This window comes from Octopus bimaculoides, chromosome 3 (assembly GCF_001194135.2).
Source record: "Octopus bimaculoides isolate UCB-OBI-ISO-001 chromosome 3, ASM119413v2, whole genome shotgun sequence".
NCBI lineage: Eukaryota > Metazoa > Mollusca > Cephalopoda > Octopoda > Octopodidae > Octopus > Octopus bimaculoides.
In genome coordinates, this window is record NC_068983.1 from 150,440,729 (window position 1) to 150,453,294 (window position 12,566).

A 12,566-nucleotide genomic window follows, 5' to 3' on the forward strand; every position below is an offset into this window, starting at 1 on the left:
AAGCCAGTCTAGGGGCACTGGCAACGATCTCACTCGAAAATCCTACGGGAGCCAGTCAGGCGGTACTGGCAACGGCCACGCTCAAAATGGTGCATCTCGTGCCACCCGCACAAGAGCCAGTCCAGGGGCACTGGCAACGATCTTACTTGGCTTGCCGGGTCTTCTCACGCACAGCACATTTCCAAAGGTCTGGGTCAGTAGTCATCGCCTCGGTGAGGCCCAATGTACGAAGGTCTTGCCTCACCACCTCAGCCCAGGTCTTCCTGGGCCTACCTCTTCCATGGGTTCCCTCAACTGTTAGGGTGTGGCACTTTTTCACGCAGCTATCCTCTCAAGATATTTTCAAGTTGATTAGTTATTGATTCAAATATTATCCCTAGCACTGTACTTTGTTTTTAGAAGGGCAATGTGGATGTCTTACACATTACTTATTTGCTAATAGAGGACTTAAGAATATAGAAGCTATTAAAAATATTCAGGCAAGATACTGTTATGCAGCCAAAACTTAACTGACAACATAACAAGTAAGATCAAGTAGGAGAAACATTAAGTTTCTTAAGTTAGCTACAGATCATCATCTTACTGTCACTAGTTGCAAAGCAGATAAGAATCACCCCACCCCACCCCACCAAATACTGATCTTTTAAGTAAGGATCTGGAATTTTTCTGCCCCTATTTACTTAGAATAGAGAAGGGGAGAAAAAAAATAGCAGATGAGTATGTTATGCAGGAGCAAACTTGCTGAAGCTAAAATGTAGCCTGGAGACCAGCAGGTCAAAATGTTGTCTGCTTGCAGTGCTCTGATAAGTATTTATATGGAAATTCTACAAAAGTATCCTTTCTCCAAAGTAATCTTGCAGATAGCTTAATCAGTCCAGAGCAAGTTCACCATTACCATTGTCTATATGACCTGATTACTATGTTGGGTATTTAACATAAGCTAATACCTAAAATCAATGCCAATATATACTTTTTATTCAGAATGATAAGTTATTTTTCCTAACCTCAGTTACATTAAAAGGGGTACAAGAAATGTTCTACTTACACAGATATTCAGTTAAACAAAAATTCAACTGATATGTGTTATTTAAAGAATGTAGTTGTGTAAAACCAGAACAATGCGAGAAGGTACAAAGTAAACTACAAATTGAAAAGAAAACAGAACAAAGTTGCAGTTTTACCTTGTATTTCTATATTTTGGAGTGAAGACCTCTTCTTCAGGACATTTGGAAAAGCGGTAGTTGGGAAAAGTTTGTTGCTTACTGAGCAATAAATTTTTTCCAACCACTGCTTTTCTGAATGTCCTGAAGAAGAGGTCTTCAACCCAAAATATAGAAATACAAAGTAAAACTGCAACTTAGTTCAGTTTTCTTTTCAATTTGTAGTTTATTTTGTACCTTCTTGCATTCTGCTGGCTTTACACAACTACATTCTTTAAATTATTCAAATAAATATATACTTATAACATGGAAACTGAAATATGAATGTAAAATATATAAATCAAGAGACTTACTTTCACAGCCATTACTGTTTCACTTTCTCTGTGTACCATTTTATTGACTGTACCATAGTTACCTTGACCAATTAATCCGAGATCTTTAAGATCTTCGGCTGTGAATTGATAACTCTGAAAGACACAAAATAAGACATTGAAAACAAGTATATCCCAACTTGATACTAGGTGATAGCTCTTCATTGATATTCTAGTTCAGGAAATTTATAGTTTATGAAGGGTTACTTAAACATGCACACATTTTAGTATATATATATATTTTGTCATTATAAGATATAAGAGTTTTGACCAAAATTTGAAATTAGTTTTTAAAAAATGTCTTGGCACAAAGCTAATTCAGTATTTTTCTCAGACATATTTTCAGCTATGAGTTTTTTTTCTTCTTATGTTTGTAAAACCAAACGTATGCATGTTGGTAGGAAATGAGGAATGGTTTGAATAGTCTTCATCTACTTTTACAGCCTTCCACCACACTTTTCATTACTTCAAAAAAGACCCTTGACCGAAATTCCATAACTCACCTCGTTTTTTTTTGCAGCGCACATACTTTATTTCAGAGAATTATACGAGATAACATTAGATGTACTTTTTAAGTGTAAATGTCAAATGCACTGGCTATTAGATGCAAGGTCGATGATGACGAAGTTGATGACCTTTATCTCAGAAGTTCAGCAACTCAACAATTAAAAACACACTTATTAGACCTACCTCTAAATCCAAATTTTTAATTAAAAACTCAGATAAATATTATTACTTAATTTTCCTTTAAACTGATTGAAACAGTTTATCTATGTCCTGCATAATGAGGTACAACAGAGCCTTAGCAGGTTCAGTGGTTATATCTGAAGAGGTTATTATGAACACAGTATATATTATCCACTGAGGTATTACTGAAATAGTTATATTGTATCTACTCTTTTACTTGTTTCAGTCATTCGACTGCGGCCATGCTGGAGCACCGCCTTTAGTCGAACAAATCGACTCCAGGATTTATTCTTTGGAAGCTTAGTACTTATTCTATCGGTCTCTTTTGCTGAACCACTAAGTTACGGGGACGTAAACACACCAGCATCAGTTGTCAAGCGATGGTGGGGAGACAAACACAGACACACAAACATACATATATATACATATATATGACGGGCTTCTTTCAGTTTTCGTCTACCAAATCCACTCGCCCAAGGTGCCATGCAGTGGGACTGAACCCGGAACCATGTGGTTGGTAAGCAAGCTACTTACCACACAGCCACTCCTGCGCCTATAATCTATGGATGTTATAACTTATATTATCAATTATTGATCAATGGATTTTATTACTCAATTAAGGAAAGATAGTTTTCTGATTTACTACTGGTTGAGACAAACAAGAAACCTGAATACTTTTTCACAAGATCAGGGATTAAAATTTTGGATTATGATTTGTAAAATCAGATTGAAAATTAAGTTCCATGACATGCAATTGGGTAAAACTGAACAGGAGGTGGTTACAATTGCATGAGATTAAATTGAGATGATTAGTCTGGGGTAGAATGCTTAGTTAATATTGTAGGTATTGTTATGTTAAGATGTTCAGAAGAAAAAATTTTCAAAAAAGTTTCTAAATGAATTATTAAATTGATATGTTTGAATGGTACAGTTCTTGTAAAGAACTGTTAATAGCATTATTATCTTTAGTTCTTGAAATACAGAGAGTAAACCTGATACACATGCAAAAGTTGATGAGGGTCAGAATTTTGGTAATGTTTTATAACAGAAATAAATGCATATATGTTTAGGTATATGGCCAGAACAAGTAAAAGAGTGTGTCTATGTGTGTGGGAGTTGGATATTTAAAAAAATTAACAGTGTATATTTTTCAATGCAAGTAAGTAGGATTGGACATATGAAAAAATGGATGTTGACCATGGATCTGTATCAATTAACAGCACAATAGCAATTGATATGTTTGTTTAAATATGTGAAAAGATTTGACTTTTGGTAGTGATATGAATTAATAAATGTGTATAGGCAGTATCTATACACATGGTCAATAATATCTGTGCAAGTCATAAGTGACAAGCTTATTGTATATCTTGACATTATTACTTAGGTAAGGATTGTAAAGTTGTGGGTTCAATTCCTGAACCAGGGGATACATTCTGTTCTTGAGCATGGTACTTCATTTTACATTGCTCCAGTCACTCAGCTGAAAATGAGTACCAGCTTTCTCTCCCTCCAATTGTGCTGGGTCAAGAGGATGCCTATGCTTGTTTGCAACAGCAAATACACCTAAAACAACAAATAAATGTGTAGTAGAAACTACCAAGTCATAACCACATTGCGAGTAATGGCTAAGCACGACTGAATTATAATGAATATGAATCTTTGGTGGGTATTATATATAAATATATGCCAGTTGTTATAGCGGACATTATACAGTGTGAATTACAGCATGTGGCGGTCACTAACAGTACCTGTTGCAGTTAAGTACAATATCTATAGAGGTTAATATGCAATTAGTTGTATATCATGGCTGTTGCATTGTTGTATCTGTTGTGTTTATACAGAATTCAATTAGATGAAACATCCTGTGAAACAGTGATGATGATGATGATGATGATTAATAAGAAACTGACCTACCTGTCTGTTTATTTGTAGTTTACCCGCAGAAGTCATTCCATAAGAACGTAGACGTTCTCTAAAACATTAAAAAAGAAAAGTAATATATAAAAATGTAGCAACAAAAATATCAGAAGAAAAACCATGTATAACTATAGTTATAGAAGAATAGTAATAATGGTGAATTCACTGGATTGAGGGGGACCACCATAAATTTTGTCTCTGCATGGTATATCTTAGACAAGTTGGCCTGACAGAATCTATGTCTCCAAACTGTATCAACAGGAGGAGTGAAATAGTACAACAACCTAATGAAATGTTTGTTAGTTTAACAGTCATGTGGTCCTGTGATTGCTTACATCTATAAAAGAAGTTGTTCCTATTCTGCAGTACTAGATGGACAGACTGATTTAAGTTTTAGTATCTCAGATAAGGAAACAATACGGTACCAATACTAGGAGATGGACCTCCAATTTCTTGTATGGTGGTCTTGTATTCTTTGACCTAACTATTTGATTTTGCAAATTATGAAGTAAAAAGAAAAAGTTATTGCAAGAGCATCAACATAGAACACATAGTGAAATGGTTGTTATTATTATAATATTCATCAGTTCAGACATTTGATGTTCTTCAGCACCAGGATATTCCTTCAGTAGCACTGGCACTAGAATATTCCTTCACTAGCATCAGGATAATGAAACACTGTTCACTTGTGATTTCTACATCAGTTATCTTCAGAGCTAAGTAACCTAAAACTGTTCTTTGATATTTATTGTACAAATTTGTTGTCTCTTCACAATACCACTGTTCAACCTTTTCTCACTTTAAGCAGTTGTAATGTTATAAATGCCATTCATTCAACATGTACAACTCTCATAAGACAACAAAGTTGTCTTTATGTGATCATATGATCTGTTAGAAATACCAGCTAAATTACAGACAAATCGCACCCCCATTGTCTTAGAAAGGAAGCACACACTGGATATTGTGGCCCTAAATATGCAAAAGCTAAAATGATCATTGCTGGAATGTCTAATAACCCTCTGGTAATAATTCTAAAAGAAGAAGAAGAAGCCGCAACATCTGTTTTTCCCCAGTGGGATAGTTCAATTGTGTTTCCAAACAGTCTTCCACACATTGAAACCGTGATGGTGAAAATAAAGACTTTCAGATAAAGAGTCCAACAACGAAGGGAGTTAACTTTTCATTACTAACAGACATAAATTATTCCTCTTGCATTGTGTCCTCAAAGAAAATGTCAAGGGTGTTCCGTTTTCAATTCTATAATAAAAAATCTCTCACTCACATACAAAGAAACCAAAAATAAGAAAAACATTTATTGTATTTATTGTTGAAGAGAATGGTGAGTAACTAGTAAGTCATCATATAAGAGTCGTGAAAGCTACTGTGCCTTTGACAGGAAGGCAAAGGATAAAATAGTTATATAGGGTTAACATTATAAAGGATCAATCACAGATACTAATTTTGTCATGAGTAATTAACTAATGCACAAAAAAATCAACCAATAACCATAATGTTAATTACTTTCTATTGTAAAATGAAAGTGAGCATTATAATATAATATATAATAAATATATATCTATATGTACTATAATGGAGAAAGCTCCTTATTAATTAGGTATATAACAATTACTAAAGGGTTGACTATCTGGAAATATCTTTATAAATTCATGTTCTAAGAAATTTCCTATTATTTTGATTTTTCAAGTTTATTTAATTTTTAAACTCCAATTTCTTGCAAATTTAAATATTCATTGCATTCACTGCATCCAGTTCTTCACAAATTTAAATATTCATTGCATTCACTGCGAGATATTCCATTCTCTTTTGCAAAGTCTCTCACTTTCTCTTTAAAGTTTTCATTCACTATTCGAAAGACCGACAGTTTATTCTATTAAGGTATATGTAATGTAAAAACATAATTTATTGAATGAAAATTTTTTAAAATACCTGTATAATTTTTAAACACGGGATAGCTGTGAGAAGAGTCTTGGAAATTGGGTAATTACTATTAGAAGATGATGAGAAAAAAATCTAGTTAACCAAACCTGTGGATCAAAATATTCCCCTCACTACTTGGTAACTAAAGCAACTTTGTCATAGGTACAACATACCTTGACAGAAGCTTCTAAATTAACTCTGTAAACTGAGATCCAGCTAACTGTACTTTTAGTTTAATTCTATTTCAGATTTGATATTATGGTTCTTTATATTGCTCTAAGTTTTTCATATGGAATTTTCATGCTGACAAAAACTGCTTCAGCAACTTTCAATGTTTGCATGAATTAAGCACATTTTGAAATTTATTTTTAACATACTGGGAGTCCTTTCTAAAGACTTGAGCACCCAACTATAAAAAAAGACAAAATGTTTGTAGGTAAGTGAAATCACTCACACTCACCTCCATAAACCACTTAACCAACTACAATAACAATTATATAGTTAATTATATACGATAATTTAGTAAATTTACTTTGCTAATGCATATCTACAACTCTAATTATCAGCCAAGATTCTAATTACAAATTACAATATGAGCTAAAAAAAAAGCAAACAAAACAGAAACACACAAAAAAAAAAGTCAGAACTTAAAATATATATACATGCCAGCAGTATAATAAGCATGTAAGTCAAATTATAGTGTGTATGAGAATTGAAGGTTATAGGCTATACAAATTGTCAAGTAGGTGAGAGAAATTTACTGCAGGAGCAGAGCACTAGATTGACACTTTAACAGATTACCATGCACCACACCAAAGATCTGTTACATTTTCTTAAAATGAATTAAAAAAAAAAAGAAAAGAAAGAAATGGTAGATATACTTGTCTTTTCCAGAGCTATAATAAAGCACTTGTGCATGGTATGAACCAGAAGCTGGTAGTACTATAACTTTACATAATTATTTCACCTTTATAGCATTCTGATACAACAAAACATTGTGGAAATTCTGAAGGTACAAAGCATGTTCAGCAACTTCAGAGATACTAACTAGAAACCCCATAAGAGAATATATCATCAGACCAATAATGTTAGCAAACAGAAGTGTATTTTTCACTGATATAACTAGCACACTCAGGTGGCTTTAAACAAAGGTAACTCCTTATTAAACTTTTTGTTACTGAAATACTGTGAAAACCAGGCTGGCTAGTTTGAATTAGCATGGAGATCTGCAACATATGGTGATAAATTAAAACTTAGTAAAAGTTTCAGACATTTTAACAATATTTTTTTTCAAATTCAATACCATATTTTCCCGTATACAAGTTGATGTATATAATGCAAACATTCAAACATTGTCACTATCTTTTCAAATCCTGCTGCATTTCACATTGAAATTTTAGTCCTCTAAAATCATCTTGGTGTATAAGTTGATTTACCTTTTAGAGCTGTAAAAGTTTGGTCTAAAAAAATCAACTTGCATGCTGCAAAATACAGTATGGCAGTTTTATATTTTATTGGAGACCCACTTCTATATATTTACAGTTTCAGTCCTATTTTACCTTCTTGGCACTATATATGGCATAACTTTTATTAATCGACAAGCCATGCATTGCAGTCTTTAGGTGTCTCTCTTTTTTTTTTTATTCTGAATTCAAATCTGAGGTTAAATTTGCCTTTTAATCTTCCTGGTGTTGATTAAGTACCAGCCAAGCACTGAGGCTGATTTAATTAAATGTATGCTAACAACTGAATTGTGATCTTATGCCTATGTTGGAAATTAATATAAATTTAGACATTTATTTAAATATTATGGTACCAGGTATTTTGATAGTAGGATGTCTGACCAGCTTCTACATTAACCTCTGCATTGATCATACCATTCATGAGGGTCTGCAAAGGCTATGGACACTAACCTTTTCCTTCAGACCTTCTAAGTTTATTGAGATAACAAAGGAGCCTCTACATAGTTACTTGACTTGCCAAAAACAACAGTTCAAATCACATTCTTCAATCTTAAAAAAAAAAAAGAAGACACTGGCTAATGTAGTTCTTAAAATAGGAAGAGAAGGTCACAGCTGAAAATCAGTGCTGATCAGGAACTGAACAACAACAAACTAATAAAGGTGTCTCTATACAGTCACTTGATCTGGTAAAAATAACAAGCAAATTTCACTCAAATCACAAACAACATCTTACAAAAATGAAGGACACACTGAATTATGTTATCCTAAATACACTATATCTACCTGAAAAATAAGTGGGGCTGCTTAATCAGAGCTGACAAAGGCTAAACAACAAAAACTGTGATGTATGATTGGAGTCTGTTTCGATGTAGAATAATGAGATTTAGTTAAAAGAGTTTAATTTCATAGTTGGAAGCAAATTTTGAACCAATTTCCAACAATGTGGTTAGTATGCTAAAATCTGAAATTCAAAGTAACCGATAACTGGTGGTAGTGTGCGTTCACTAATGTAGCTAGGAGGGGGTGGTGGTGGTGGCACTTTCCATCCTGTTGTAGGCAACAGCTGTAGGCAATATATGTTTTTTTTGTAGGTTCCGGAAAACGGAAGAGCTGCCCCAGGTGGCACACACACTAGCTACGCTAGCGTGCGCATTGCCAAAACTCTATAAAACTTTAGAGGAAAAAAAAAAATTTGAAGTTGATTTGTCATGTTTAATTGTTTTGGACCTTAAACAGACAACCACATCAGTAGTTAACTGATCTCTATAGGCTGTGATTAGTGTTAAGAATGACATACAGCTATAACTCCCTCACCCTGTACCAGCTCCAGTTATACACTGATGTGTAAAAAGGAATAATGAACAATATATGACATTGTGACCACACCTTCTGTCAATGTGGTGACATATGTTCAATATCTGATAGGTCAGCTTAACACATGCAAGTATGAAATAACAAAACTTTTAAAGAACATCAAGAAAAAGTTGCAAAAAGAATAACAATGATCATTGACAATATGATGACAATGACAACAATGCGAGAACTATGATAATATAGTAACTACAGGAGCTATACAATAACTATAATCATGATAAGACTATGATATAACTACAACAACATGATAAATATGATGATATGATATGCAATGACAATACAGTAAATATAATGATGATGAATGTATTTTTTGGTGTTGTTAATTAACTTGTTAAAAAACAACAAAAAAAAAACATTTACTGATAGTGGGACTCTATACATAAAGTAGAGTGAAGTTTTATCAATAAATAGCTGAATTACCCAGTGTTGCCCAGGTTACTGCTGTTCTTATTCAGATTAGTAAACAATAAATATGAAGATTTATTTTTTTTTTTTCTCATAATTATTTCAAAATATCTATATTTTATTAAAAAAAATATCCAAATTGTAATGATAATAGAATTTAAAACTGAAAATCTGTCAATCTTGATGCACCTCAGGGTAAACTACATTCATTGTGTAATTTTTTGTTGGTGTCCAAATGAATAAATTGTTGCTGCTTCCAACTTGCAAGCAACCAACATAGAGTTGGCCGTGGGAGAAACATGTAGAGGAGAGATGAAGTCCTACAACCTGGAGGGATTGACTCTGAGATTTGTTAACTGAAATACCAAAACTTAGTTTGACTGGAAACTGAAGCCTCTTAAATTCAAATGGAACATCTGTAAGTACGAGAGGAAATTTTGGAATAAAGACATTTTCTCCTTTGTGACTACCTGTTATGATTGTTGCTTGTAGGACATGGGGCTTTATGGAAGTAACAATTAAGCAAGTTGCATTACGCTGTGAGGTGGGTCAAGATTCCCAAGCAACATAATGGGAGTATCCAACTTTAGTGTCAAGTGGCATCCTAGTGGGTTTAAATGTGTTCAGAAATTCAACAGGGTATTGAATAGCCTGATCTTGATCCACTGTAGTGTGAATTGATGGAAAAGTCATTTCTGATGTATCTGTTAACTTTTGAAGAAGTTCATGATTAAGTTTATCAACCATTTCATAAGTTGGAGCCAGTATAGCTCTTTCACAATCAGTTTACATTAGTGTAATTGACAATCACACTTTCACTCACTCACTCACACATACACTGACACATATATACACTCACATGTATAAAGACAGAGACACATAGACATACATTTACATAACAAACGTGCAAACACACACACACTCACTCACAGACACATACTCATATACAAAATGTCATCACAGTAGTAGTATGAAATGTCCTTTACTATCTTGTACCTAACAAATGCATACATACACACACGTTCAGATACAAAATGTGACATTGTCGTTGTCATCACGGTATAAAATGTCCTTTACTATCTCATATGTATCAAACACACAACTGCACACACTCATAGACACATACACACTCAGATACAAAATATATCATGGTGGTGGGGGTATAAAATGTCCTTTACTATGTCGTATGTAATGAACATGCAAACACACACACACTCATATACAAAATGTAATGTTGTGGCGGTGGTATAAAATGTACCTAACTACAGTTGCCTATAGAAAGATTATTTTCAGAAAAATGTTATATTGTTTTAATCCAAATGAAAATAAAAATTACATGCTGATACTCGTGGGGGTCTAATACTATTACCTTGTAAAATTTGATTTGATTTGGTCAAGCCATTTGAGAATGCATAGTGAACAGACAGAGAGAGACAAAGAATTTTATATATAAAGAGATATTGATTTGACTAGGAACTCAGGTTTTGCTCTTAATGGCTTATTTAACCAGCAAATGATGATAATACATTAACAATGGTGATATGATAACTATAATGATGATATGATAACTATAATGATGATATGATGTGATATGAAGATGCAATTAACAATGCTGATGAATACGATGAAACTAGAATAAATATGACAATACAAGAGTAGTAAAGATGATACCAATGTAATAACAATGAAGTGGTTGAAAATTATGATGATTTGTTAATTATGTATAAAGTATGAGACAAGTGTAGTTACAGATCTTAGTTTGGGATACCCTTTGTACTTTTATCCCCTAATTTATTAAACTTCAACTTATATATTTTTTCATTACTAGCTTTTCTTTGTAGATTCTTATCCACATGAGTTTATAGATGATCCAGGTGTCACTACTCCACCTTTATTATGCACACTCATTTTAGTAAATACAATCAAACCAACATGAAAGATTAAGTAAATCTTCATGAAATTTGAAAACATAATCATGATTTAAAGAAATAAATGTAAAGTCAAATAATCTTCCTCAAATCTCTATACTGAATTAATCCAAACCAGGCTATTGTAGTTATCCCTACCCCCCAGACAAGAAAAGCCTATAAAAAGCCAAGGATGCTTTCTCTTCTATACAGAATAACTTTTTTTCTTTTTTTTACTATTTTACATATTTTTTGAGAGTTGGTGTAAATGTCACCCCACTCAACACATCAATAAATTTTGACATTGTATTGTTGGAACAATTGATTTTTTTTTTCTTTACAGTTGGTTATTCCTTTATATTATTCATCAGTGACGGGAAGTTTCTTACTTGTTTGTCAACTAGGCAGACTTAGCAGAAACAATGTGACTTGTTCAGGGCAGTCAGTAGTAGCAGCAGTGCTTCTACATCAGAAAGTATTTTACACTAAGTCAGGCTATTTTACCTCAATACCAAGCGGATTTAAGGTTAGAATATTACATGTAGCAGTTGACTGAACATTGTTGTAAATAGTTTCATAGAATAAAGAAGTGCAGGCATGGTTGAGTAGTTGTGAAGTTCACTTCATAATCACATGGTTTCAGGTTTGGTCCTACTGTGCTGCACTTTGGGCAAGGATCATCTACTATAGCTTTGACTAATGTTTTGTAAATGGAATCAATAGATGGAAACTAAGAGGAGGCCATTGTAATTGTGTGTGTACTCATTAACATAATTTCAACAAAATATGGTGTCTTCGTTAGCTTTCTCAAGTAAGGAAAAATCTTGTAGTTTCAGCAACTTTATTGTTTTTGATGTGTGAAGATCAAGGGAATGAAAATACTTTTACTTGGAAAACAAATAAGTGTTTGCAATAGAAAGAATATCCAACCACAGAAAATCTGCCTGATGGAAAAACCACATGCTAGAAAGATGATGATGATGATGATGAAAGACGGATAAAATATTGAGTGATGTAAACTGCTGATGTCATCATCATCATCATCATCATCGTTTAACGTCCGCTTTCCATGCTAGCATGGGTTGGACGATTTGACTGAGGACTGGTGAAACCGGATGGCAACACCAGGCTCCAGTCTGATTTGGCAGAGTTTCTACAGCTGGATGCCCTTCCTAACGCCAACCACTCAGAGAGTGTAGTGGGTGCTTTTACGTGTCACCCGCACGAAAACGGCCACGCTCGAAATGGTGTCTTTTATGTGCCACCCGCACAAGCCAGTCCAGGGGCACTGGCAACGATCTCGCTCGAAAATCCTACAGGAGCCAGTCAGGCGGTACTGGCAAC

The 12,566-nt window shown here is 33.7% G+C and overlaps 1 protein-coding gene across 4 annotated transcripts in view; it reads right to left on the reverse strand.

Moving 5' to 3' along the window:
- LOC106873711 (dual specificity mitogen-activated protein kinase kinase 4) overlaps positions 1-12,566 on the reverse strand; it is a 95,485-nt gene that overhangs the window by 10,511 nt on the left and 72,408 nt on the right. For all 4 annotated transcript variants that reach the window (XM_014921183.2, XM_014921185.2, XM_014921184.2 and 1 more), the window contains 2 exons: positions 4,133-4,190; positions 1,514-1,627 (listed from right to left, as the gene is read on the reverse strand). In XM_014921183.2, the coding sequence (XP_014776669.1) occupies positions 1,514-1,627; positions 4,133-4,190 (172 nt within the window). The remainder of the gene's footprint in view (positions 1-1,513; positions 1,628-4,132; positions 4,191-12,566) is intronic.